This window comes from Crassostrea angulata, chromosome 3 (genome assembly GCF_025612915.1).
Source record: "Crassostrea angulata isolate pt1a10 chromosome 3, ASM2561291v2, whole genome shotgun sequence".
Taxonomy (NCBI): domain Eukaryota; kingdom Metazoa; phylum Mollusca; class Bivalvia; order Ostreida; family Ostreidae; genus Magallana; species Magallana angulata.
The window spans coordinates 25,709,013-25,731,202 of record NC_069113.1 but is presented as its reverse complement, the minus strand read 5'-3'; the positions used below and the strand labels follow the sequence as shown (position 1 = coordinate 25,731,202).

The 22,190-nt window shown below is 33.8% G+C and overlaps 3 protein-coding genes across 3 annotated transcripts in view; 1 reads left to right on the top strand and 2 right to left on the bottom strand.

Moving 5' to 3' along the window:
- Positions 1 to 15,011, bottom strand: part of LOC128177464 (DNA polymerase alpha subunit B-like) — a 32,609-nt gene extending 17,598 nt beyond the window's left edge. The window contains exons 1-2 of the mRNA XM_052844173.1: positions 14,892 to 15,011; positions 13,131 to 13,255 (exon numbers count right to left, since the gene is read on the bottom strand). Of these exons, the coding sequence (XP_052700133.1) occupies positions 13,131 to 13,255; positions 14,892 to 14,973 (207 nt within the window). The 5' untranslated portion in view covers positions 14,974 to 15,011. The remainder of the gene's footprint in view (positions 1 to 13,130; positions 13,256 to 14,891) is intronic.
- Positions 1,170 to 5,041, bottom strand: LOC128177465 (uncharacterized). Its single transcript, XM_052844174.1, has 9 exons — positions 4,813 to 5,041; positions 4,460 to 4,511; positions 4,277 to 4,382; positions 4,022 to 4,164; positions 3,835 to 3,937; positions 3,654 to 3,752; positions 2,999 to 3,115; positions 2,111 to 2,330; positions 1,170 to 1,825 (listed from the first exon to the last, which is right to left on the bottom strand). Exons 2-9 carry the CDS (start codon positions 4,477 to 4,479, stop codon positions 1,593 to 1,595), a joined length of 1,041 nt encoding a protein of 346 aa, XP_052700134.1. The 5' UTR covers positions 4,480 to 4,511; positions 4,813 to 5,041; the 3' UTR covers positions 1,170 to 1,592.
- Positions 15,012 to 15,218: 207 nt separating the features above from the next.
- Positions 15,219 to 22,190, top strand: LOC128178656 (ADP-ribose glycohydrolase MACROD2-like). The gene is made up of 10 exons (XM_052845921.1): positions 15,219 to 15,551; positions 16,184 to 16,315; positions 16,749 to 16,892; positions 17,220 to 17,315; positions 18,036 to 18,056; positions 18,366 to 18,469; positions 19,097 to 19,127; positions 19,569 to 19,648; positions 21,149 to 21,248; positions 21,504 to 22,190. The coding sequence occupies exons 1-10, from the start codon at positions 15,287 to 15,289 to the stop codon at positions 22,109 to 22,111; spliced, it is 1,581 nt and encodes a 526-aa protein (XP_052701881.1). The 5' UTR covers positions 15,219 to 15,286; the 3' UTR covers positions 22,112 to 22,190.

The window sequence follows — 22,190 nt, the reverse complement described above, 5'->3', positions numbered from 1 at the left end:
AATCAGCGGTAAGGTGATAAAGAAGCGAGTATTGTTTATGCATGACATAGCTTACAGAATTGAACGTGACGCTATCGGAAAAAGCACACCAAATCCGTTTTGATAATAATTGATTGGATATCTTTAGCTAGACGACCGGCAGTTTAAAGAAAATTCACCAACATTGCACAGCGATCTGAAGTTATAAAAATTTATATCGGAATAACCAATACTTTCATATTTTCGGTTCTTTATTACAGTTTCAATCCAATGTTTTCCCGCATCAATTTTTTGTCCCCGCCCATTTCAAATGCTTTGACTGGAACAGGTGAAACTGACGTAAGCTGAATATTTCCGATCTTGTTAACTGTTAATGTTTCGCGGTCTTATGAAGATTTTTCACATTTACATTCACAATTAATGAAAATTTTATATGGGATGTAATTAAAATAAGCAAATGAGCAAGAATTTTCACGTACCTGTGTGTTTGAACGGTTTAGTTCGCAAATTTTAAAATAACCATACCTATTCCCTCTTTTTTGGCTTGTCAAGATTTCTGATAAGTCTACCCCCCCCCCCCCTCCCCCCCTCCCCAATACCCACTTCCAACTTGCTTCCTACGCCACTAAATGAAACTGAAAATAAGGAATTCTAATTGAATTGAAGTGAAAAGTAAAGGTCACCAAATCATGTTTCATCAAAGTTACATGTACAGTATAATAGTAAACACGCTTTAAAAAGTTATGACTTCGCAACTACTGCTGCATGAAATAAAAAAGATGCGCAAATTTATGCGCATGCACTCAGACTGGTTTTTTTTTTTATCTCTCGCCGCCAATGAACACGCCTGTGAAAAAATAATAAAAGCACGTGACATTCGCTGTATTTTATGATTGGATCAAAAATATGTAAAGTACCGCCTCGATTACGTCAGCAGCTTGCTAAATACAATAGCTAGACGATCTGCCAGCATCAAAGACTGGCCGCCTTCACAACACCACGCAGAGTTGCCAAGACGCTATTACCGTGCAAAACTCACTGTTCAATTGTAACTTTATTTTGGACTTTACTTTTAAAATTTAACATCTGTTTTGTAATATTTTCTCAGTTTATTTCTTACAAAGTTACTTATTTACATGTAATTAGTGATTGACACTTTTCGGAGTCTGAGTGATTTCAGAGAGACAGAGTGTCATGTCTCAAGAACTGCTAATCTCTTAAAACAATATTGTGCAATTATCAATTTTTCATGTCTTGAACATCACAGACTCATTGACTTTATTTAATTATTCTATATCTGTGAACCTTTCACTCAGGTTTCGACGTTTTATTATTAGGTTTGTCATGTTATAAATTTCATATTTACTGCCACCAAGTGAATTCAAAATTTATACAACATGACAGGTTTAATGACGAAACCATTACTATTCAAAACAATTAATACAAAACACATTTAACTTCTTAAGTCAGTCACATGGGATATTTAATTACATGTCAAAAGTTAAATGAAAGATGGAAAAACAGAGCGGCCAAATTACCGCCTCCGATAGAAAACACTCCAACATATAAAAAAAAAAATAATATACAAAAAAGCACAAAAAATTGGACAGAAATCAGTCATCTGGTTTAATTTTCTTCAAGATCTGCCGGACTCTGTCTTCCAGTTTTCTTTTAGTAGATGTTACAAGGGACTTGATGCTGTTGTGGTTTATCAAGTCCTGGTGAGTCCTTGATGTCAAGTTGATGTCAACTGATATATCTACAGACTCCATGGCCCGATGTTCTTTGGCGGCATCACAAAACTTTACGAACTCTGTAGGAACGCATCGTCTATTGATGTTAAAATCTATTAAGGAAATATCAATTATTATATAAATTCATTATACACTATGATTGAACGCTCATTGAAAAAAATACGGATAAAATACATATACAAATAGAAAACATATATACACTCAACAAAACTTCTAAGTGTTCACCCTAATAGATAGAATAAAAATGAAATTACGAAATAAAATGATGTGATATTTTCAACAATCCGTAACTGATATGTCTGATTATCAATAGCACAGATAAAATAAATGTGCATGATGACACTAAAGTAATACTCATATAATACATACAATCTTACCCAGGTAATCATCTACCATGTGAACATATGGCTCGTAGGTCTCTTCCGCTTCTTCCCATGTGGAACATTGCGTTTTTTCCAAGAAGACTTGTTTCAGAATAGTCTTTTTTTTCTCCGTTTTGAGATTGTTCGTAATTTTTTTCAAGTCGGGCCGTACCTCAACTCGTCGAAGATACTGGCACCGAACTTCTTCTTCCATCCCCATCAAAGCTTTAAACAACTGAAATATTATTGGAAGATTAATGAATTTTATTACCACTATATAAATAGTGTCTGTTTTGGAGGATAACAGTTGAAATTGACACCCCGAGAAAACCATTGTCAACCAACGCCAAACTGACACCCCGAGAAAACCATTCAATGTCAACCTCCGCTTCGCATCGGTTGACAATGGTTTTCGGGGGGTGTCAATTTCAACTGTTATCCTCCAAAACAGGCACTATTCAATTTATTATATTGAATGTCTTAATTTCAAAGAAAACTTAATAGCTTTTATATTGAAATGACCTGAATTCCGAGGCGAACCGTACGCGCATTTAACAATTCGTTGTGTTACCCGTTGCCAAGCGCGTTGCAAACCCTGAGGGTAATAGAACGGATTATTAACTACGTCTTAACCAATCAGATATCAGTATCCAACATAAATGTATAATAAAATTAACTAATACTGAGGAATATTTTAAGAAAAAGGCTGTGTATGATATCAGGTCAAAATGTAATTCTTTCAGCAAAATCATAGCACGGGTACTTTTAAATTAGATGAAATTCATTGACCATGAAATTTCTCACAAAACTCTGCTTTTTGCCTTTACACATGAGACATGGTAATCCGATGATTTTAAGAATAAAAAAGTTGAACTTTTGTTGTTGTTTCCATTTTTAACTTACATGTTGGGGAACTTCAACGCTTTCCCAAAGGTTGAAAATACGCTCAGCCTCTGTATACGCCTCAGTGCCATAGGCAGCCACACTAAACACCACCCAAAGACTGTCTTTGGAACACTTCTGTAGAAACGATGCATCAAGAATAGAAAAAAAATTGAATATTAATAATTAATTCGTAAGGAGATTTTGATTGGCTGAGCCCACGGATAAAAAATTAATTTATTTTGTATAACCTGGTTAGCTATGTAGCAACCCCACATCCATGCGCGCGTTACAGTTTTTATGTAAATTCAAATCTTATGCAAAAATAATTATTTCTAACATTATTAATTTAATCTTTTATCAAATTACATGTACAAGGAATATTTCGCTTCGCGGATTATAAAGCGTGCACTGCCTCAAACCAGGCTATATCGGATAATCTGGGCAAAAAATAAAAACATTCCTTAATTACATACTAGTATGTAGATAAATCATAATTAATTGTGCTTTAATATATTTTTCAAAACGAAAACACGTGCATCAATATGTCTATATTCATCTGACTTTGCTAATATTCATTTGTTAGTCGGTGTTGTTAAATGATAATGTTCATGACCTCTTTAATATACCAATCAATTTGCTTATTATCGAATAACTTGTTTTGCCTATCAATTACCTTCTGCTGGATATGGGAAAGAACAACTGTCGCTGTGTCTTTCCATTTATCCCCCGTTTCATCTCTTATGTAAATTGAACGGGCCTGGCGCACCAAATCCTGCAAAAAAGTCTCTGTGTATATATATGCCAGATATGTGTTATTTATTACTTGTGAATATTGCACCAAGTAATATATTTACCTGGAAAAGAATACTTTTGGAAGAGGTGGCCCTATTATGTACGTTGCCCACAAGCTTTGCTTCTTCGGGGGTCAGACCAACGTATAATTCAATGTTGACATGCCTTTAAAAAAAATTCTGTTGTTGAAACTCTGTGTATGTATGCACATAACTAATTTCTTTTTTTTCAGTTTCTTTTTTTACCTACCGATAATATGAAAAAATTTCATTGTCAGGCTCCTCAAGCAAAAGCTGCCTACATGCTGACGTTAGATGGTTACCACCTAACAGAAACATTTTTATGTTGACATCCTTAACAGTTTCTGCTTTAAATTCTGAAGGATCTGCAATCTAAAAAAATGACAGATGATTAAAAAAAGGGGGAAAAATTAAAAAAAAAAAAACTAGAGCTGTAACTTATTAAAAATATTGTTAAACTCATGCATATAAAACAAATATTTACCACTGAGGGGTCAAGCAAGGCTGGCAACGTCGTGATAATGGACCCGGGAGCACTTCTAATACTGTTTTTGATCTCCGATGCCCATTTAGTGTCAACATCTCTGCATCTATTGAAAATAAACATTAAAATGGAGAGAGAGAGAGAGAGAGAGAGAGAGGGGGGGGGAGAGAGAGAGATATGTACCTGAATTCTTGTGGAGCCATGCTTAACCTTTCTAAGCTTACGTTGAATTCCCCTACAAAAAGAATGTTTTCTTAAATTTTGTATCACAAACGATTTTTTTTAGGCCTGAAGCTTAAATTCAATTGGCTTTTTTTGATAATCACATCTATATTTGAAAAACTTGAGATGAGATCATGCTATAAATTATATAGATTTGTTAAAGTAATATAACATAAACTTAGCTAAATAAAGATAAATATATACCGGTACATGTAGCTATATAGATTAACTTCACGCGCGATCATTACCTCTGCTAAATTATTTACAGAATTCATTGTGATGATTTACATTTACCGATTAATTAAATGACTTACCAACTTTTTTATCTGCCACAATAACTTGCTCAGCCGACAGTGTTGTCTCTGAAGGCAAGGGGACGTTGTTTGGTACTGGTAGCTGGGGTTGTGATTTTCTTTTCTTGGCAGTGGGCCCGGGGCTTCGTTTAGGGCCAATGTTTGCAGTGCTGTTTTTTAGCACATTTAAAAATTCAGCATTGCTGCTAACGGAGTCCAGCTCCTGAAGCTCCTCGCAACATGACCGAAACCTGCTTCTAAGCAGACGTCGGCCTGTTTTGGTTCCATGAAACCGAAGCTGTCAAATTATATAAATAAAAGATCATATCTTGCAACATCTGCCGAAAACATTAAAACATTAATATTCCCTCATGCAATGAGTTCTTTTTAAAAAATTTAATGTTTTATTTATACTATAAAGCATATTACAAAAATGCTCTTATATTTTCATAACGTTTTAAGGCACGTACATAAAAATGGAGGGGGGGGGGGGGTGATAACCCCTCCCCTTCCCACTTGATCACGCAGCAAACATTTGTCTAAAACCGACATTTATAATAATGATAAATTATGGCTCCCATGTACCCCTCTCCCATATTTGGAAGGAACTGAAAATTTGACTTTAAAATAAGATTGATGTCTTTATGATTACTCACCCAGAGCTCATCTGCTGTCCTCCCATGGTCAAGGAATTCGACGGCACCAAACTCCTCTCCAGTGTTGATATCTCTCGCCCTTCTTCCGTTTAGAAGTACATAAACCTCCGAATCTCTCAAATCCAGCCCCCACGACATTTTTTTATCAGGACTGAATAAGCTATCGTTTGGTATATGATGTAATCTTCATATTGTGACGTCATATTTCTATTCCTCCCTTTATGAACTTTGAACTTTAAATGTGCTAAGCACATACGCCTATGTATTTTATATTAAGGGACAAAGGCAAAGACAAAGTACCAAGGGGTGGGGTGTTAGTCACCAACTTCTTTTGGCAAGTGAGTTAGCCTATTGTTAATCCTGGAAAAAATAATCTAAGAACTGAGTAAATACTTTTAAATGTTTGAAATTTACTATGCATAGTGGTAAATACCCCCCCCCCCCCCCCTTTTCAATATATTATTGTAACTATGTTCAGTTCTTTTTCTCATTTAGCTGTAAATTTTGGTGCTTTTTGGTTGTATATATATGTGACACCTGTCGATATAAATTAATGTGGATAAAAGAACATTATGATTAAAACATGACTTTCCAAATAATTAATTTTTTAAAAATAAATACTAATTATATATAAACCAACTGTGTAAGTGCATAATTTAATTTGAAGCTGTATCTTATTCGTTTTAATTTTAAATGCCTTTTAAAGTATTTGTCACAGTGTATTGAATGTGCTTTATAAATGTAGCCACTCATCTCATCCTTACATTTTGCACCCTTTCTTGCTTTGGTAGTATACATGTATATGCTTAACACCCCCCCCCCCCCCCCTTCTGCTGTGTGCTAGCTAGCTTGTAATACAACTGCGTGGTACAGTATGAAATAATCACAGCTATGGCAATGTATGTAATGTAACGCCAATAAACAGCAACTACTACTACTGAAAATACATGTAGGTCTCGGACACTCCCCTCCCGGCAAGCAAATTTATATTGATCCTCGCAACACCCCCCCCCCCCCCCCTTCTCCAAGAACAGCAAGTAAGCGCACGTAAATAATTCATCCATATTATTATTTATTCTCTCTCTCTCTCTCTCTCTCTCTCTCTCTCTCTCTCTCTCTCTGCGTGGGTGTTGTGACGGCGGCTAGCCTTTGATGCTGGCATATCGTCTGGGTACTGCATTTTTATCAAGCTGCTGACGTAACCGAGGCGGTACTCTATATTTTTTTTATCCAATCATAAAATTCAATGAAGATCACATGCTATTTTGATAGGTGTATTCATAGCTGAGAGGCCGAGTACAGTTCGAGCGCGCATGACAGCGCACTTTTTTTTCTCATTTCAATGCACCCGTAGATGCCAATTCATAACTGTATTTCATAGTGTGTTTTTAAACAAAGGTAGTACGAAACACCCGAAAAATTATGTATTTCAAATATATAGAGGGGGGAAGGGTTGACCGAACATCCGAAATCTTGCCAAAATCGGGGGTGGGGGTGTATATCTATAGCTTCAATCTTCAATATCACTCTTAATTTTCTTATATACTTCCAAAACAGTGGTTGGGGGTGGGGGTGGGGGGGGGGGGGCAACTTCGTGATACTTCTAATTTGTTATATGTAAATTTAAAAATTAATGTTTGCTGCGAGAAAAAGTGGGGGGGGGGGCTCCCTGGTGCTATGTGCCTGATACATGTAGATATGTCCAACTTTGCAGAAAAGGTGGGGGGGGGGGGGGGGGGCGCTAAGAAGCTTCTTTCTTATTTTCTACTAAAATGACGAAAAATATCATGGTTTTTTAATTTCTGTTTTCCATATTTTTGTGGGAAAAGCCGTTGAGAAGCCTTAATTAGAGCAAAATTGAATTATCGTCGTCCTTTACAAAATGATCTGCTGTATATTCCTTAGAAGAGAAATCCTTCCTCTGACAAAATATAATGTTTTTTCAAGTCTTATTTATCATAAAGGTGTAAGGTATATGCAGACAAATGTTATGCAATTTGACGCCACATAACAAAATTACATCTTGTTCCTTTTATGCAACATTAATTTCGTGAAATCAGTTAACACTTTTTCACGGGTGCAATAAATATCGATATTTCTGACATACGGGCCCATTCGATCATTTATGTTGGTCATTTATTTTTAAATAGGTCAAGATGAAACATTTCACATGAAATGCATTTTTGATTAAGGTTATTTATACAATTTTTCAGTCCGCAATTAGCGTTTGTGCACTACATTAAGTGTTGATACATGTAACGTCAAATTGCTGATGCCGTACACAGGGTAAAGATATAAACGATTTTCCGCTTTTTGAATACGCTACATTTATGAAAAAAATTGTAATAAATAAATAACATAATCATTATTATATTGATTAAAGATATGAAATATTTGAAATATGTAAGGACAGAAATCAAACGGCATCCATACATTCTGAAAAGGTAAATATGGCTGTTGTTACAAAGACCCATTTTCTATTAATTCTGGCGATCATTTCATTTTGAAATTAAATACCATTCAAATCTTCTGCACTATCTTTACTTTTTATAACTTGGCCTAGATACAAATTGAGTTTAAACTAAATTGTTAATGTGTCTTTATTCCCTGGCATATCATAGAGCATGTGGGTGACGGAGATAGGTTCATAAGTTATGATAGCACGTGTGATAAACGTCGTACTCAGAGGGCTTATTTGAAAAGTAATAAGAATATTTTTGTAAATAATTTTATAAATAATAATGTTTCAGGTCATATTAAGTGATTGCAAATAACATAAACCACAAAAAATAATTTACAGAGAAAAGCGGGAGGTTTTCTGCTTATGGTGACGGAGTTTGGTTACTCGGGGATAGGGGAACTGATGTCACTAAATGCACTAGGATAGATCAAAGGATCATGTATAGATCTATAATATGTTCACGTCAAAACATAAAAATCTCAAAGATAATCATGTAGTTAATTTATTCAAAATTTACTTGAAATTATAATCAATCCATATTGGTGCATAGTCGTCGGAACCGGGTGAGGGGCTGGGGGTGGGTTTTTTTGTTGTTGAAATTTTATACATAGCCTACCAAAGACCTTTTTTTTTGCTTGTCAAGATATCTGATAAGTCTACCACCCCCCTTCTTTCAATTTGCTTCCGACGCCACTGCGGTGTAATCATCAGAGGATATGTATATTTCCACTCGCGCCCTTTATTCACTTTAATTGTCAAACTTATTTTTAAAAGTTTTTCAGACATTATTAGCAAGTTGCTATGACAGAAAAAAAACAATGGAATGTATACTGGAACATAAAAATATAAAATAAATAGAGAACAATTCTATGTACATATATATGTACGTACATATGATATATACTGTATAAGTGTTTACTGTTTACAAATATCATTTACTTTTATAATAACGTATACATGCATAATCATAATAGGCAAATTCGCTAATCTTTCCTAAAATATAACGTAACTCCACCCGATCATCCGATCAGATTTGCTTTGTATACACATGTATTGTGAACTTTTAAAAGGCGGTAAGGTTGGATAATTTCTGATATTATCACCATGTAAAATGCATATTTTACATGTTGATGTAAAATGTATATTTCACATGTTGATGTAAAATGTATATTTTACATGTTGCGAACATGACTCTCCTAAATAATTTACACGAATAAATCATTCAGTCAGAGAATACTAGTATTTCTTTATCCCTAAGCTGACCATTGCCTTGGTTAACTACTATTTATTCACCAGCATCAATCCGCTAATATTGTTATGTGATTGCATAGCCATTAACTCTATATGTGGAGATGAAACCATTGTTCGTCAATCCAGCCTTTTTATTTCCTAAAGCTACAATTGATTACTTTGATGTTCTTATTCTTTGTTACAGTTAAGGCGTTTGGTAAACATTAATTTACATTCTATCACATCACAGTCAGAAGTAAATTTCACGAGAAGAATTAAGAAGAGTAATACATGTACATGTTTATTTACCTTACAATCTCATAGTGGCAGCTTTGACATCGCAATTTTTATGTAACTAATTTTCTCCAACTTTAACAGAAATGCATTTATTTGCTTAAAACTGCTCAAGAGATACATAACTAAATAGCTTATTAAAAACAACAGGGGTCTGTAGGACATTTGTTATTTCAACTATAAAACATTCCATCTTCACTCTCCTAAGAAATATGATGTGAATTTTTGCATGGAATCAAATATTTTTTTGCCATCACGAAGATAAAATTAAGTAAGTACTAAGTTGATATGTATAATTGTTATTTTATTTTTTCTCTCAAATATATGTACAGATCCAATGAAAATGTAAAGGTATTTGTAGTATTGTTCTGAGTTTATTCATGGAAATATGATATTGTGGAAACAAAAACTAAAGATCCCGTTAGCGTGAATGAATTGCGCACGCGCAAGATTATAAAATCCAAAAAATACAGTTGATTTCCGGGATTTCTTGAGGAATTTTCATTGATTAATAATTAGCGAAGCTTAATTGAGAAAAAATAAAAACAAATTGGTAATCTTCATGTACCAATGATTTTAAAAATATATAAAACAAAAGACAGTACTATGGGTATTAAAGACCAAAAATTCGAGTCTATTATTTTAATATAGTAGTATAGATATAGATATATACTTCCAACCGCCGTCTTTAATGCTTATGAGATAGAAAGGGGTCCAAAGAAGTGTTCTATAGCTGAGAGAGAAATTAAAATTAGTTAATGATAGATAAACTAATCTGAATCTTTCTAAACAATAACATCATTACAATATGATTACAATTTTCTATTATTATATTTTCATGTTTAATACTGAAATCTGCTTGGTTTAGACGCAGTTAATAGTTCGTTCTATTACCCTCACTAGCAACACACTTGGCAACGGGTAACACAACGAATTGTTACTTGTGCGTAAATTATGTGCGTACGGTTCACCGTAGAATTCACTTCATTTCTATAAAAAAGCAGTAAAATTTTCTTTTAAATTAAGACATTCAGTATAATAAAATAAATAGTGCCTGTTTGGAAGGGTAACTGTTGAAATTGACACCCCTCGAAAAACACTAATTAGTTTTGGGTTGAAATCCTACTGGTGACTCCTTCTATAATTTTGTTGTTGTTGACTTTTTTGTTTTTAAATGTTGACTTATAGAATACCGGTTTATTTTAATTTGCCGTTATTGATTTCTACCGTATGAACAATATTTTCTGTTTTTATTACTAGTTTATTAACATATACAATATAACTAGTTTATTAAGATAGACAATATAACTGAATAAAAATGTGTTTGCATTTCCGTTTCTAGTATAAATAGTAATCGTTTTACCTATCATTGCCATTTTTAGAAAGCTTGTGAGGTTTTTTAAAAGCCGGAATAGACAAATAAAATCTGAATTCTTCTTTATTCGAAGCAATTTATTACAGACCAAAACACGAAAGGAACTCTATTTCGGTGTTAAATACAGGTGAGGTTTGATTCAATAGCACAAGCTAGAACCCCCAGTGTCCATAGTGCTTGGATTAGCTGGTTAGTGACCCATACGCATATGCACAAAGGCGCACACCATGCAGTTATGTTACAAAGCTAGCTAGCATACTACAGAGGGTGTTTAAGGATCAGAGGGTGCATATACTACAGAAGCAAACGTGATTAAACATGCATTTCTATAGGCTGAAGGAGAGTATATTTAATCTACAACAAGGACAGGCTTTACAGGCAAAATTATAAAAACAAAGCGAAGTGCAAGGTGCAAGCAGAAAGCAGACATTATTGCATACATCAATGCTACATGTACAAGGCGTGCATGGAAATTGGTATAACACGCATGATCCAGTAACGGGAAATAACTAAAGTAGGCCTATACCATCATTTTTTAAGAACCACCCCCCCCCCCCTTTTCACTTTGCTTCGGGGATATCCTGTAAAATATTCTTCTCAGCTAGAGTGATCAACTCTAGAATGACGTCATAGTAAATGTAACGTCATTTTGAGAGTGATTTTGTCATGCTTGCACATGAAAATAGGTGCCTTTAAAGGGAGTGGAATTATATGGGCGGATCTTGAAATTTTAAAACTTTTAGTCGTTTCCTTTCAATAGTCTTTCGTAATTTGAAGAAAAGTCATGAATGCATCATTAACACTGGCAGAGGAATAAATAAAGGAGGACAAATTTTTCGAGAAGTAGCCATAGTAAAGGATTTTCAGACTGAAAATGCGGGTTACTACACCCAAAGGGGGTTGAAATTACATGACCAAGGAAAAATATTGTTTTTACTGCAATAAATAGAAATTGAATTTAAAAAATATGGACATGTATTGACAAATAAGATAGATAACATTTATACAAATGTTAAAATATTAATGTAACGTTGAATATTGATTTTTACTGCAGTATATTATAACGTTATATATGCCGGGTGGTTTTTTTTTATATAAATGTCTATAGTAAATATTATACATCAATGAATGAAGATCGGCTATATATCAAGAATATGCGCCTATAATTACTCTTTTCATTATCATACGCAGGCACGTACCATAGCTTTTGAAAGTGTGCGGGGGGGGGGGGGGGGGGTGTGCTCATCCAAATATCTTTTCATGCAATAAAAAGAAGAGGGAATATTCCCAAATAGTAAAAATTCTAATCCGGGGGTGGGTGGGGGACAACAACGCTAAACTGAATGCACAATGCATATAAATTCAATAGTTGACACCGCATGTAGCAGCACTGTGTTATAGGCTAAAATCGCTGGTGAAAAAAAAGTTCGGGAAAATGTGTGAGCGTGACGTCAGACAGTTAAAAGTGACGATAGCATTCCTGTAGTCTGCGTCTTACATGTTGGGGAGAATGGCTGTGTGTATATGGCGTTGAAGAGATTTTAACGTGATTATTTTCTGCTGTGGATAAAATGGTCGCGATCGACACCGGAGATAGTTTGTTGTACAACGCGGGTGCAAGTACAGGTGACGGTACTCGGGAGATTATGGAATTTTATCAATAGGTGATTTCGTGCATAACGTTATGTCTGCTGTGTTACAGTGTACATGTTGTAGATTACGCTAAAGGAAGTCTATCACCGTACCTATTGTAGTCGTATGTTTAATTCTGCGTCGGTTTTCGGATACAATATTGGATTTTATTGGCCTGAAGTAAATTGTTTACGACTTCAGGTAGAAAAGAGATCGAAGAGCAAATTTGAGGCATGCGCAGAAGGGTTAGTCCATGCCAGGCATGGACTAACCCTTCTGCGCATGTCTCAACAAACATTAGAGCACAAAAATAACTAACCCCCCCCCCCCCCCCCCCCCCCCAATCTGTAAATAAAGAAAAACACAACAGATGATGAATAAATAAATAATAAAACCAATAAATAAATTAAAAAAATAAATATAAAAGTACATGACTCGTACATACACACTTTATTGAAATGATTATAGTTGTATATGTATACACATGTAGACTTTAAAATTAGAAATGATAATTTTAAAAATACTATATAAGGTGTGTCAATGAATGTAACCCTCATATGCTCTCTTCTACACCATGCATCATCATTATTGCAAAACTATTGTATAACTATAGCAACTAAAGCTAAAATCAGAATTTTATTGAATTCCGAGTTAAATAATTATTCCGAGTTCAAATAATACCCTGTTTCACCTCTCGGTCAAATAAATCCAAGTTTTCCAGAGATATTGGAATATCTTTCCTAGCTTTGGAAAAGGCCAGCCATTCATCAGCAACTCTATCTGCATCCAAGTTATAAGTAATGCAAAGCTCTTTCACTGAAAATTTAATTTTGTAACCCAATCAACACAGGGATGCTAAACATCAATATATTATGAAAAAAAATTGCAAAATATCTAGTTGTCATAAACACATTTTAACATCCTAAAATAATGATGAAATACGCCTGTTGGAATACTTATCCCAGTTACATTGCGCTCGTTCTTAAGAATTAAATGCAATATGACTTATTTGGTAAGGTAAAATAAATGTATCATGTTCGTTCGCCCTATAATCAGTCTGGGCGGACTCCGAAAAAGGAGTAAACTCCGAAAACGGAGTATTTGGCACCGTCATGCATTGCGATTTCCTCAACTTCCGTTTTGTAGCTAATGTAAATAATGGAGAGTTGCCTCCCTTTCCCGTAAAAACGCGATTGAAAAATGGATTAAAATTCTTCAGAAGCGTGAAAAAAAATGGAAACGACTCTGAAATGGTTAATTTTAAAATTATTCCTCAAAAGAAATGTGGAAATGTTTCGGTAAACAACAGGAAAAATACATACAAATATTAAAACTCACACGTGGTCGACCAGGACTTTTAAGATAAGAAAATCAGACTTCAAATTAAAACTTGGAAGTATGGAAATTGAAATTTAAATGCTGCATTCATGTAAGTATTCAAGCATTTAATATGCGTGGTGATTTTTAAAAAATACGACTAATTACGATGTATACAAGGTTTTAAGAAGTGCCGACTGGGCGAGTCAACGCGTGATCAAAAGAACGGTGTAATGACTACAAACGGGTTAAAAAACTCACAGTAATAGTTTATTTCACACCCTATCACATTAATAATCTTTAATAATAGTGAAATCAGGGAAAAAACATTAATTTATTCACTTTTATTGACTTCGTCATCGGAAACAGAATTGACCAACTTTGACAGCAAATAAAATTTGATTTGCCCAACGAACGTATATTTTTGCCAAATACATTCTGTTGAAACATGTCTTATAAAGCATTTAAACGTATTTTCAGACCTGCATATGAATAATCCGCTTTGCACGATCAATTTTCCTGAGTGCCCTGTTCTCACGTAAAAATGTGATATTTTGATTAACTGCGCATGCGCCGAACTCCTTTTTCGGAGTATTTTTACTTTTGAGAAATAACTTCCGTTTACTCCGTTTCGGAGTCCGCCCAGACTGATAATGCCTTCACCCATTACAGTGTTCGCCCTGGTTTTCATTCGCCATAGGTCAGTTTGACCTTAATTCTGTTCGCCCAAGGTCTGTTTGCCTTATTTGAGTACAGAATTGATTATGTTGCATCTTTTTTGTATTCTGATCATTTTAACATTATGAAGAGATATATAGTTAAACAATACACCACTACACTATAGTTAGTACCTTAACATATTGCATCATTAAAGTTGACTATATCATTTATATATGTATAATAATCTTCCGCCACAAACTAAAAACGCGATTAAAATTTGTTCAATTTAATCAGAGAACTGAAAAACGCGATTAAAATTTTATCAATTTAATCAGAGACATAAATAACATGTTATTTGTTGCTTTAATTTAGGTCTCTGGTTTAATTTAGCGCTCAAATGTTCAAACTTCATTTTTCCATCCGTTAATTTTCAGGAACGGCGAACAGTTGCAATAAGGCTATAGACATTACTCACATTTATCGATCAGTTGCTCATTTAAATTGATACCAAAAACATCAAACTCTTCTTGAAGTTCTTCGTCTTGTACAACACCCATTGTGGATGTCTCGAAAATTTCCCGCGATATTTTGTTTACTTCCGGGTTAATATTAAATAGAAAAACGAAAACGTTAGTCGAAAACGGAATACAGATTCATACATTTTATACCTATAATAAAATATGTGTATCTATCATATACTGTTTTTAAATTGATGTAAAAACTGTGTATGTTTGCAGTCATTTTCTTCTTAAAAATTATATATTTTATTCAACAAAATAACGGAATCTTGGTTTTAAAGCTTACATCAATGTCAACTTTCTGTTCTGTAATCATAATCATGATGATGATTCCAAGAACTATTATTATGGTATGATGCACGTCCGGCTTATTCCTGCACTGACAAGAACAATATACGGAAGCAATTTATTGAAAACATTTAAAATTGCCAGTCCTGGGTACTCGAATAGAGCAACGTTTCGGTGTTTTCCCGGTATGTCGTCCAAAAACTCGAAGTCAGAAAACAAAAGTAAGAAGGAAGAAACCATTTCCAATGACTCGCTTTCATCCAACAAAGATTCTCCACCACCATGGGTGACTAGAAGTAAAGTATCCATTGACATTCAGTCTGAAAGAGGTAATGTAACATTATCCCAAAGATTCCACTAAGCATAGTTTTGTTGACTTATCAAAAAAAATATATTTTAGATTATTTTAATTGAATAAATGAGATGGAAGACCTGTCCATCAATCACTTAACATGCTTACTAGTATTCCGCCCCAAGTAAAGTTACAGTATATCAGGGACATATTATAACGTCTCTGTAAGTTTATCATTTAAATTCTTTTCTTTTTTTGGCCAAATATTCTTTGATTGATCTGTACCATACTAATTTTTCTTATAAAGTGTTTGTTAGCAGATCAGAAATTAACCATTGACATGGAAAAATCGTGAAAATGTAAAGATTGTTAAGCAATAAATTAATTAATAACTTTATTTTCTTATTCCTCTTTATTTAAGTTAACATTTCTTGACATATATTCATGTACTACTATCAGAGATGTCTGTCATATAAATGATAATCATTGCAAGTATGAAAAGAATGAAATTGTACATGCATGTATATTGTATTGTACATATAAAAACCATCTTTGTAGCCTAGCTAGTGGCTGATTCGTAATTGTAGAAGATGGGAATAAGAAATCAGACATTAGGCTTGCAAGGATGACATAGAACGTATAACTATAATTGCATCATGCCAATTTCAGAGAGATTTTTGAGTATGCCATTAGAAGAGAAAAGAAAATTATACAAATGTGGCAAGAAATTAAAACTGCTAGACGATGTTCCAACTTGGCCAGACTTCTACCAACAGAATGAGAATAGATTGAAAAAAGCAGGTAAGAAAGCCTCTATCAGATATTTAGCATGCATTAAATTGCTTATAATAATAGATCATTAAATTGTTTTTAATGATCTAGAATTCACGTTCATCTTAAACTTACCTAATGATCTGTTTCATGGCTGGAATATCTTAAAGTTAATAACATCATCAATTGATTTACATGAATAATAGGAATGAAAGGAAGATATGAAAATCTTTTTTAATGAAATGAGGCTAAATGTATAGTGTACATGTTTCAAAGTTGATCTTAATTTTAATATCTTAAAGTAACTGTGAAATCTTTTTTAATAAGCTGTATGATTGATAGCAAGAACTGTTTGGTCATTCATTGTTAGTTAATACAAGTTAGTACTTGTAAAGTATAACTTCATTTCATTCAAATTGATTAATTATGTTACAGTTTATTGATTAATTAAGGTATGTTACAGTTTCAAAAAAGAAGCTGCCCAAACTGTACCCAGTGAATGAGGAGATCAACAAAAGGGTGTCCATTTGGAAAGGGGACATTACCACCTTAGAAATTGATGTCATAGCCAATGCTGCTAACAAAACACTGCTAGGGGGTGGTGGAGGCAAGTGGTTTAAATAAACTATAAGCTTTGGGTATATTTGTCCATTGCAAAATTATTTCTCATCAATTTATGTTCGTAACCTCATCCTCCCATCGTAAATAGAGAGATAAAATAGAAGGGAAAAAGAAAAATCCCAGAAACAAAACAATAAAAAGTCCTATTTATTTTGATTTCTGTTGATAAAATTAAGGAATACTTAGTTCTGGGAAAGTCCAGAGACACTTTAGCTCAGCGTAATACATATGGATAACAAATTGTAATATTAAAAGAAGTGTGAGAATTATTCATTTTGTGGTGAATCATTTGTTAGACTTTCAATCCTTTCAGTGGATGGAGCCATTCATTCTGCTGCAGGAAAAAAGTTGGTGCAAGAATGTTTGACACTGACTGGTTGTGAAACAGGGGAAGCCAAAATTACTGCTGGTAAGGATAAATGAAGTGTGATGTGTAGCGGCTATGGACATTTTTTGGGGGGGAGTTGATTTTAATCAACTCTCCTATGCACTTACTCGGGCAAAGCGAAAGTGAAACAGTGTTTGGACCTTAGCACAAATCAATACCGCTGACAACACTTAGTTCTTGAAAATAATCGATAAATTCGATGCTATATATTCTGAAGCATTGTTTTTCAAGAAAACTTATTTATTAATACCATGAAAATAGTAAGGTTTTAAATTGTACAAAAAGTTTGGATATTTTTTAAAGTCGTATGTATTCCTACGCTAGAGGTCAATGTAGTCTCGTTCAACCAGATGCTTGGCTGTCTCCGTTAATATCCGACAAAACAGAGTCTCTCTTGCTTGTCGGAGATCAACGGAGACAGCCGGCGTTTGGTTGAACAAGACAAGAGTTCAATCTTGCCTGGATACATACAATTTCTCGGAAATATTTTGATTACTGATACTACTTGCCATGCAAAGTCACATATCGTTGATTTTGAATAAATGATAATCGATAAATCAACTCCCGTCAGTACCTCAGTACTTTGATAATAGATTATTCCACCAAGAGATGTTACATGTAGGATGCTGCAATATTTTGATTATAACATACATTTATTACTATTATCTGCAACTACCTGGGTATTTCTTTACTACAAGGCTAGACAATTCATTCTTAACTTCTTTGATTTTGCTGTTTCAGGATACAAGTTACCTGCAAAATGTAAGTTTTTACGACTTACACATGTATTAATTAAAAGCAAAATGGTTTAACTTACTCGCTTTTTACATGTGTTAATGTTTGATATTACATAAGTTTAAATATGCCATTTAAAAAAATATAAACACACAAAAAGAGCTGGAGCCATGAAACATCTTCATGTACTAGTATATGTGTATAAATAATTTCACAAAATTCAAGTTTGAAACAAAATACAAGTGGTCATATGTTATATTGTAAGGCACAATATCCTGCCTCTCGAGCTCTTTATATTAAGTATTTTTTTTCACCTTGGTCTACTTTTTTTTCCAGATGTAATCCATACTGTAGGGCCAATTGGCGAAAAAGAGGACTTGCTATCCAATGCTTATTCATCTGTTTTGGGGCTGCTGAAGGAAAATAATTTAGCCTCTGTTGTAAGAAGTGTTTTTTTTTTCTAAACAAATGCTTTTTATAAACTTTGGGATTAAACACCCATTTTGCTTTAAACAATTTTAACATCCTTATTAAAGGAATCGGACAACTACATTTATATGCTTTTGAAAATTTAATTTGAATTCTTCATTTACTGTGGTTTCATCCATATTCGTTGAATACCAATTTTCATGGATTTCGTTATTAAGTTGATCCACAAAATTAAGTGTTCATTGAAATGCAATTTCTATTAACATTTTGTTATGATAGGGTCATTGGCCACGAATTTATGAATCCTTGAAACTGTGATTTTCACTTTATCCATGAAAATTGATACCCTTGAATATTAATGAAACCACAGTTTGCAACATCTTCACCAGCCAAGGGTGAAGATCTCTCCATATACCAGTCTACTATGGAGTAAATGGAGGGATTCAACTGTGTCCCATAATGAGCAAGAGATGGGAGTTAATTACCTCAAAATTACTCTAGAGTGTCTGATCTTTGGTCTATATTTCATTTTTTTTTTTCAACATAACATTCACTTTCATGTAACATTTTATTTTCAGTATATTTATTATGAATTTATATTTATACATTTCACTATCTGTTTTTTGTTCTCTTAACAGGCCATTCCATGTATTTCAACAGGAATTTATGGTAAGCTGTCAGCAAAAACTCATGTACATATACTACACTACCATATCTCGTAATGCACATCTCCTGTTGGGAATTACAGTTATACAGTAAAACATGGTTGTAGCGAACACGCTTATAATGAATTGACACTTACAGCGAAGTGATTTCTATTTCCTGTGACTTTCTTTAATGTTGTAAACTTGACAGATATAACAAATTATGCTTATAACAAAGTCAAATCACCCGTCCCTGGCACTTCGTTATATGCGTGTTTCACTATAATACTTGTTCAAATGTAATAAACTATGCATCAAATCAGCTATCAAGCAATGTACAGTGTACATTTAATTCTAATTCCTAAACATGTATAATGGTTTATGCCTCTGTCTTTTTTTCATGGTCCTGGATATGATGAAATATGTCAATTTACTAACATTTCTTATTCATCTTTGATCATTGTAGGGTACCCAAGTGAAAAGGCTGCCCTTGTTGCCCTTAAAACTGTTCGAGACTTTCTTGAAAAAGATGACACCTACAAAAAAGTAAGTCTGCGATATATTATTAATGCATAATTAAGTGTTTAAGTTAAGGCTATGACTTTCAGCACTAAATGCCTTTTACTTTCTCTATCCACAACAGACCATGGGTTTCCTTTTGAGCTGTAAGTACATGTATATGTATCCGAAGGACCATTATATAAATGGTACCTGTTTGGGAGGGTAACAGTTGAAATTGACACCCGAGGAAACCATTGTCAACCGACGCGAAGCGGAGGTTGACAATGGTTTTCGAGGGGTGTCAATTTCAACTGTTATCCTCCTAAACAGGCACTTTTTATTTTATTATACTGAATGTCTTAATTTTAGAGAATTTTTATATTGCTTTTATATAGAAATGACATGAATTCTACGGCGAACCGTACGCGCATAATTTACACACATGTAACAATTTGTTGTATTACCCATTGCTAAGTGTGTTGCTAACGCTGAGGGTAATAGAACGGATTATCAAATGCGTCTAAACCAATCAGATTTCAGTATTTAACATGAAAGTATAATAAATTTAAATATCATATCTGATACACATACGAAATACTGATAGTGGCTATTACAACAACCTATACTTTAAACCAATTTTTATTTGCATGCAATTATTATTCACAGAAATAGCAAGAGCCTCTTTGTTGGGAATGTTTCCAGGCTTTGCCATCAAAATTTAGTGTGGATAAAGCATAGTTGCAAAATAAGTTTATTTCTTGTAAATCGCGAAGTGAAGTCATCAAATGAAAGTTGGTTTACAGTGTTTTAAGTCATTGCTCAATACTTGTCCATGTCATGAAAAGAAGTCAATTCCAGCTATTCCTCAAACAGTAGGTTTTGAGCTCTTCACTTTTGGACTTTGAAAGTAAAGAATGCAAGGATTTTCAAATACCAGATCCACATGTCATTATTTTTTATATTATTTAATTCACCACAGTTTTAAGCATGTGCTTAAAGTTTTGCTAAGATATCAATTTTGTAAATTTAAATTAGATGATCATCATGAAGTCATCTCTCAGCTATGACACCCTTATCATTATTTTATATTCAGTTTGCAAATATGTTTCCTTATATGAACCTATAGAATAGTGAAAACGTTCAATCTGTATGAACTTTTTCTTGACGTCACAATGATCATAGCACGCCCTAATCGCTTGTCGCTTGGATCATTTTAAACATAAAATCTCGATAATTTGAGCAATTCTGAACAACATGCCGTTTTCAAATGTAAATATAAGTTATTAATAGCAATGTTAAAGAGTTCACCTTGATATGAACTTGGTCGGTATGGGCTCCACAGGATTGGATCACGTGACCAACAAAGTTCATATCCCTGTAATCACAATCTTCTCTCTTCCAAACATGCAAGAAATAGGACAGTAAAGATTTCATAATGAATAACCTGTCCAGAAAATATACATGTATAACCAATTTATAGATGGTCATCTCTATCCCTCTCACTCTCTCTCTCTCTCTCAAAGTATAATTCTGCAATATTTTTAGATGGACAGAGTGATATTTTGTCTCTTCATGCCAAAGGACGTTTCTATCTATGAAGAGCAGATGCAGGTTTATTTTCCAATAGAAGATGCTGCTCTTACAGGTTATTATGATTCCAATATAAAAGAAAGGGCATACAATATAAATATTATTTATATGAACTATACTTACTCCATAAACACTGCCTGCATTTATAATTAATGTAATTCAATATTTATTTGTTAAAGAAATATATAAAAGAAAAGTTTGATATGAATCTGTTGAGGTTTTTTTAATTTTTAAAAGTTCTTGTTGATTGTCATTTGACTCGCATATGATCAGGCATTTTGTTTAACGCAATGTTTATTTATGATGATAGACGACAAAGGTGATGTCGAGATGAAAAACAGCGAAGAAAAAGTTGATCCAAAGAAAATATCAGCAAATGATACAAAGACTAAAAAAGAAGAGAAAATGGATACAGAGGGAAAGGAAGAGCCCAAATTGGGTGGGGAAGGAAAGATGAAGGCAGAAAACAAAGAGGAAAATATGGAAACTGAAGACAGGGAAGTGAAACAAGATGTTAAAGTGGATGTAGATGGAGAGATAGGAAAGGAATCCAAAGAAAAGGCAGCAATCACCAAAGAGGAAAAAATGGACACATCTGATGGTCCAGTCCAAGGCAATAAGGATAAAGCTAATAAGGAAGCAGACAAAAATGTACCGGTAAATAGTGTCAAAAGTGAAGACTGTCATTCTAAAAATAGAGATTCAAATGGGGACAAAAGTTCTTCCAAAACAGAAAAGCAGACAACAGGAAAAGGAAAATCTGGCATTGTGCCAAAAACAGAAGAAAAATCAAATGTGGAAGAGTCTGTTGTGGAAACAGAAAGTAAGAATGAAAATTCTATTGTGACAAGGAGGGCACTGAGACATGCAGAACCCTGTGACCCAAATCCGAAGGACATGAAACAGGCAAAAATGTAATTTTGGTCCTGTTATATTAATTATTTACTCATCAATGAAGTTTTTGTGAATTTTGATTAATATATCATACATAATATTT

Coding starts and splice junctions, on each gene's coding strand:
- LOC128178656 (XM_052845921.1), top strand. CDS start 15,287: ATGATGCACGTCCGGCTTATTCCTGCACTGACAAGAACAATATACGGA. Junction 17,316..18,035: donor GGAAGCCAAAATTACTGCTG/GTAAGGATAAAT, acceptor TTGCTGTTTCAG/GATACAAGTTACCTGCAAAA. Junction 19,649..21,148: donor AAGATGACACCTACAAAAAA/GTAAGTCTGCGA, acceptor CAATATTTTTAG/ATGGACAGAGTGATATTTTG.
- LOC128177465 (XM_052844174.1), bottom strand. CDS start 4,479: ATGGCTCCACAAGAATTCAG. Junction 4,165..4,276: donor CCTTGCTTGACCCCTCAGTG/GTAAATATTTGT, acceptor TCATTTTTTTAG/ATTGCAGATCCTTCAGAATT. Junction 2,331..2,998: donor GCGTTGAAGTTCCCCAACAT/GTAAGTTAAAAA, acceptor ATAATATTTCAG/TTGTTTAAAGCTTTGATGGG.